General features: G+C 38.6%; 1 protein-coding gene across 1 annotated transcript; it reads right to left on the reverse strand.

Annotated features, from left to right (window-relative positions):
• Positions 1-6,157: 6,157 nt before the first annotated feature.
• Positions 6,158-6,784, reverse strand: LOC132821438 (transmembrane protein 171-like). Its single transcript, XM_060834029.1, has one exon. The coding sequence runs from the start codon at positions 6,782-6,784 to the stop codon at positions 6,158-6,160; it is 627 nt and encodes a 208-aa protein (XP_060690012.1).
• Between the last annotated feature and the right edge of the window lie 230 nt (positions 6,785-7,014).

The following is a 7,014-nucleotide window of genomic DNA, read 5'->3' on the forward strand; positions in this document are numbered from 1 at the left end:
CACTGAGACTGAGAATTGGTTTCTGCACTGTTCCATATTTTTCAAGCTTCCCACAATTGTTTCAAGTGGTGTCTAACTACACTTTCCTCTGCACATTTGCATATTAAGTTCATCCTGTATTTAAATACCAAAGCTTGGAACTTTTAAGAGAAGCATAAATATTTTAGATAGAGGAATATGCTCTTAACATGTTGCAATTGCATGCATCAAAGTATTCTACAAACAATGAAGAACTTTGGAGCCACACTTGTAATATGCCAAATTATTTATCATGGGCCCCCCTTGCTCACAGAAGAGTGTTATGAAGTAGCAGAGGGATTGGGTAGCGAACCTTTCACTCCACCTAATCCTCTGTCACAAACTTAGGAAATTAAAAATATTCATGAACTAGTAACCTGCCCATTTAGTTGGTATGATTGAATACATCTGGTCTACAAACCTTGAGGGAGATAAATAGATAATGGTGGGATATGTTTTGGACTCCTCCAGCAAAAGGAGTCAATATCTGATGAGTTGACTGATTTTTATTTCCTCATGGGATATGGGCATCACTGGCTGGACCAGCATTTTATTCCCCATCCCTTGTTGCCCTTGAAAAGATGGTGGTGAGCTGCGTCCTTGAACCACTACAATAGGTTTCCTTTAAGCTGTAATCTGCCTTTTAGATCCACATCCTGTGGACCTACTTGTGCTTCCACTCACAGCATCATAGTCAGACTGGGCATCCCTTCCGTTATTCATTGTGGCACTTATATAGACATTCACTCCATTGGTCTGTTTTGGGTTCAAACAGTGAAACTGCAACTAAACGCCCTGGAGGAAACTATTTCCTAAAGTAGAGCGACTATTTCCTAAACATGCCCTCACAAAGCATAATGGAGAAGATATTCATTAAGTAGTTGAATGTCATGCAACATCATTCTATTTGTTTTTATGTGCCATACTTGATTTATATTGAAAATTAAATCAATGTTTTGAAATTAGGAACCCGGTATATTAGCATTTGTTCATTAAATAATTGGTCCATGCCTAACTCATTTAATCTTAATTAGAAGAGGGAGAAAGGAATCCTAGATAAATTATCAAACACACTTATGCTAATATTAAAAGAGCCCAGCTTCATCTCACATAATCCAGGTGGAGGAAGTAGTTCCTAGATTCTTATGAATGCATATAGTTTGTAGATCAGAATATTATTTGCACATTGATCGGCAGTGAAAAGATCACAATTCATGTATTCCTAGGGGATAGGTTTCTGGAGTAGTGTATTAAAGAACCAACTGATGCTTAAAGTATTTAAGATATAGATCTATGTAATATGAAATGGCTAATTAATAGCCTTCAATAAAGGAGCCATTAGGCAATAGTGACCATAACATGATGGTATTTTACATTAAGGTTAAAGTAATATAGTTCGTTCTGAAATTCTAATCTTATTAAAGGAAATTATGAACATATGAAAGGCAAGTTGGCCATGGTGGATTGGGAAAATACATCAAAAGAGTTCATTGAAGGTAAACAATGGCTTCGATTTGAAAACTCTTACAGGGTCTAAAACAAATATACATCCTCTAAAGTACAGAACCAACCAGGAAAGTTGAGTCAACTACTGTAACAAAAATAAGTTAAATATTACATTTGATCAAAAGGTGTAGTTTGTAAATGTGTCAAAAGTGGTAAACATTAGAATTGGAAACAATTTAGAAAATAAGACAAAAATAACTCATAAGGAAGGTTAAAAAGAATATGAATTCAAGTTTGCTGTAAGATTGCCTGTAAAAGCTTCTGCATACATACAAGGAAAAATGTGGGCCCATTTCAGGCAGACACAGAAGTATTTATAATGTAGGATAGAAAAATGGTGAACAGTTACTTTCTGTCTGTATTCCAAGAGAAAGATAAGAAAATCATCTTGAAGTACTAGCGAAACCAAGGGACTTATGAAAATGAGGAAATGAAGAAAAATAAAAGAGGTTACTTGAAAAACTAATTGGATTCAAGTTTGAAAAATTGCCTGGGCCAGATGAGCTGCATCCCAGAGTAATGAAAGATGGTGACTAAATTAAGAGTGGAAGCATTGGTGGTTATTTTTCAAAATGCTACAGATTCAAGACAGGTTGTTGTAGACTGGAAATGCAGCAAATGTAACTCCACTTCCTAACAGGGTAGGGAAAGAGAAAGCACAGTATTATAGATCTGTTAGTTTTAAAACTTAAAAAGAGACACATTTTGTTAAAATCTTTATCTTGTACTCATGAGGTCATTCATAAAAAATATCAGTGTAAAGGGAAAACTTGGGGCGGCACAATGGCTCAGTGGTTAGCACTGCTGCCTCACAGCACCAGAGTCCCAGGTTCGATTCCAGCCTCGGGCGACTGTCTATGTGGAGTTTGCACATTCTCCCTGTGCTAGGTCGGTTTCCTCTGGGTGCTCCAATTTCCTTCCACAGTCCAAAGATGTGCAAACTAGGTGAATTGACCATGCTAAATTGCCCATAGTGTTAGGTGCATTAGTCAGAGGGGAAATGGGTCTGGGTGTGTTACTCTTCGGAGGTTCAGTGTGGACTGGTAGGGCCAAAGGGCCTGTTTCCACACTGTAGGTAATCTAATCTAATCTAATACTGGACACTAGAAGAGGACTGATTGGTTGGCAAGTGGATTATGATTAATAGTTGTTATGGAGAATGCACCAGTTAGCATAAGACTGTTAAGTGGTTGTCAGTATAACTTTTTGCACACTCATGATTATAGAACAAGTGCTGTCCAATTGCAGAATAACATCTAATATTTTGATTGTTTTGAATTTTACCAGCAGGTAATTATGCTGCTCACCTATTTAAGATGATCAGTTAGGTTTGCAGTCAATGCACAGTCACTTTGATGGTCTGCACAATGTTATCATTGAGCTGACTCCACTCACACCATTGGCCTCTGGTTCCGGAAGTCACTCCATGTGGGACCTTGGAGGTCTGTGCAGCCAAAAACATACAGCCCAATATTTGCAGACAGAAAGAACATACTGCACTTGACTGAACTCAACAAAATAGGTGACAGCCATTGTCTGGTTCATTTCTCAGAGAAATGCCCTGTCTAACCTGCTGGTTTGAAATTTAAATACAGTTACCTGCTGGTTATCATTCACCCGACAAATTCCCTATGCCAACACTTCTACCTATGAGAGTCCACTTTTCAACCAATCAGCATTCTTCTTTCATACATATAATTGTTTTACCATTTATATTGGCATTTCTTGCATTTTTTGGCAGTAGGGAAGATATTAGATCCAATTATAAAGGATGAGATGACTGGATACTTAGAACGTAATGAGCGGAATCAACATGGACTTCTGAAATGGATATCATGTTTGACAGAACTGTTACACAATTTTTAAAGGATATTGCTTGTAGCATAGATAAAGGAGAACCAGTGGATGTGATGCATTTGAATTTTCTGAATGCTATTGACAACTTGTCATTCAGGAGGTTAGTAAATAAAATCATAATTCATGGGATTGAAGGGAACAAACAGAAGTAATTATTAATTGGTTAATATACAGAAATCAGAAAGAGAGAATAAACAGATCATTCTCACAATGGCACGTGGTAATTAGTGGGATACCACAAAGATCAGTGCCAGCTCCAAGTTGGGAGAAACTATATATGTCAAAATTTAGAATGGCACCATGGAATTGGTTGGGAACATAAGTTGTAAGGAGGATCCAGGCTGACTTCAAGAAATTTGAACAGGCTAAGTGAATGGACAAGTACAGGCAATAGTGTGATCAAGTGTGAGGCTATCCACTTTGGGAGAAAAGGAGAAATGCAGAGTATTTCTTAAATAGTATGAGTCTGAGCAGCATTGATGTCCAAAGGTACATGGATGTCCTTATTCATGAGGCACTAAAAGCTAGCATGCAAATGCGGCAAGCACTGTGGAAGGTAAAAGGTACAAAAACCTTCATTGCAAGAGGATTTGAGTGCAGGAGCAAAGATGTCTTGCTGCTGTTGTATGGAGCCTTGGTAGGACCGGGTCTGGAGCACTGTGTGTAGTTTGATCTCCTTATCTAATGAAGGATGTATTTGCCGTCAAGGGAAACAGCGGATCACCAGATTAATCCCTACGATGATGAGATTATCTTGTAAAGACAGATTGAGGAAACTGGGTTTATATTCCCTAGCATGTCAAAGAATGAGAGGGAGATCTCATCAAAACTTAGAAAATTCTTATAAGACTTGATAGGGTAGACAAGAGTAGTGTTTCCTCTGCTAAGTGAGCCTAAAACCAGTGAACACTGCCTCAGAGTAAGGTGTGGGCCATTTATGAATGGGATGAGGAGGTATTTCTTCACACAAAGGGTGATGAGACTTTGGAATTCTCAGCCTCAAAGAACTGTAGATGATCAATCAATGAGCATGTTCAAAATGGTCGTTGCCAAATTTGTGAAGACAAATGGCATGAAGAGGTAGAAGGTTAGTGGGAGAAAATGGCATAGAGATGATTAGGCATGATCTGTTTGTTTGGCAGAGTAGGCTCAATGGCCTTAATTGCCTAAAACCAAAAGACGTAGCAGCAGAAATAGGCCATTCAGCCGATTGAGTCTTCTCCATCATTCACTTTTCCACCTTTTCCTCATAATCCTTAATTGCCTTGCTGATTAAAAATCTCTTTATCTCAGTTTTGAATATACTTTATGACCCAGCCTTAACAGCCCCCAATGGTAAAGACTTCCAAAGATTTATAACCTTCTGAGGGAAGAAATTCCTCCTCATGACTATCTTAAATGTGTGACTCCTTATTCTATAATTATGCCTCTGTTGCTAGATTCTCCCACAAGAGGAAACAACCTTTCCTGTCAAATTCCCTAAGAATATTGTACATTTCTGTTAGAGATTGTCTCTCATTCTTCTATATTCCAGTGGGCACAGGCCCAACCCACTCAAGCTGTTCTCATATGACAAACCGTCTACATGTGGTATCAGCCTAGTGAATCCTCCCTGTACTACCTCCTCTGGATGCCAGGATACGTTGCCTTGGACATGATTTGGAGATGACGGTGTTGGACTGGGGTATACAATGTTAAGAATCACACAGGACTAGGTTATAGTCCAACAAGTTTAATTGGAAGCACTAGCTTTTGGAGCGCTGCTCCTTCAACCACCTGATGAAGGAGCAGTATAACCTGATGTTGTGTGATTCCTAACTTTGCCTTAGATAAGGGGTCTAAAACAGTTCACAGCTGTGGTCTGGTATAGTTTTAGCAAGGCCACCCTCCTTTTGTATTCCATTCCCTTTGATATAAAGCCAACACTCCATTTGCCTTTCCTATTACCCACTGAATTAGGATGCTGGCTTTTGTTGATTCATGGACAATGCCTCCCAAACCCTGCTGTATTATAGCGTTTTGTAGTCTTTCTCCATTTAAATACTATTCAGCTCCTCAGTTCTTCCTGCCAAAATACCAATATTTCCCACATTATATTCCATTTGCCAAGTTTGTGCCCACTCACTTAACCTGTCCATATCTCTCCACAGACTCGATCTGTCATTACACTTGTCTTTCCACTTCTTTTTGTGTCATTACAAACCTGGCTACAATGTATTCACTTGATCTCATCCAAGTCATGAATATTTATTGTAAATAATTGTGGCTCCCAGTTCTGATCCCTATGGTATACCACTAGTCACAAGTTGCCAGCCTGAAAATATCCCCCTTATCCAAACTTGCAGACTTCTCTTAGTTTGCCAATGCACTTTCTATGATATTATACCACCTCAAACACTATGGGCTCATGTCTTATTCAGTAGCCAAACGTGTGGTACCTTATAAAGCATATTCCTGTTTCTATTTTCTATGAACAACAAATTTGTGTTCATGATGGATGAGGACTTAGACAGAGATGAAAGATGGGATACACAGTTCTTGGCCCACTCTGTTACTTGTAATGTTATTGTCATGGATGAGAAGACCTGTTGCAAATATTTCTCTACGTTAAAGCAGTAACTACAGTCAAAAAATAGTCATTAGCTGCAAAATGATTTGGAATGCGCAAAATAATGTAGAAACACAAGTTCTTTTTATTACTGACTACACTCTAATTATTTACTTTAGGAAGGAGCAATGGTGTATAACTCACAGGTAAGCATCAGCTTTAATCACTTCACTTACCTATTGCTATTTGACATGGTCCTGATCTATGTGGCTGTTGATTACTTCTGGATGGGCATTCTTCTTCTGGATTTAATGTTACCTTCTTTTTGACATGGGCAATTAGCAAGAAGCAAATACCAATAAATGTTACCACTGGGCCCATAATTTGCAAGAAGAGTAGTTTACATTTCTCATTTCCATTAGTTTTACTCTTTAAATTGAATCCTTCACCTTCCTTGGTGCCAGGGCAGCTGATTGCCCAAACTCCGATCATAGTCAACAGCACTCCGCTGAAACAAAAGAGGATGCCAAAAATAAGGAAACGAGCAAAAGTGTCCTGCTCACTGCATGACAGAAAGCATCTTTGATCTGCTGATTGGGCCAGCTGCCTCAGATTCACCAGAGACTTGGATCGCGCTAGGAGTAAGAATACCAATGCAATGCCACACAAACTTGGTCCGGTTGCCTTTAGAATCACATTGCAGCTGCCACCATTACGATCACATGACTGGAACCCAAAGGTAGCAATAATGACTCCAGCGGATAGAAAGGAAACTCCAAATATAAGTAGAAAGAATCCCGTTTTATAAGAGCTTCCATCTCCCTCGATCCTCTCCAATGCTGGAACAGTGCGCATTATCAACTCCTCAGAATTGAAATGTTCTTCAATGTGAAATGACTGAATCTGTGAATTTAAATAAATATTGCAACAAGTTTTATTTTAGCATACATGAGATCTAATCATTATTATTTTGCCTCTAAAATAGTGTGGGCACCACACAAAAAATACTGATCAACAAACATAGAAAAAGCTGGAAATACACAGCAACCATCAGAACGAAACAACAGAGAAACAGAGGGAAATAT

This window comes from Hemiscyllium ocellatum, chromosome 2 (assembly GCF_020745735.1).
Source record: "Hemiscyllium ocellatum isolate sHemOce1 chromosome 2, sHemOce1.pat.X.cur, whole genome shotgun sequence".
NCBI lineage: Eukaryota > Metazoa > Chordata > Chondrichthyes > Orectolobiformes > Hemiscylliidae > Hemiscyllium > Hemiscyllium ocellatum.

What these genes read in the sequence shown, in the direction of transcription:
- LOC132821438 (XM_060834029.1), bottom strand. Translation starts at nt 6,784, where the DNA reads ATGCGCACTGTTCCAGCATTGGAGAGGATCGAGGGAGATGGAAGCTCT.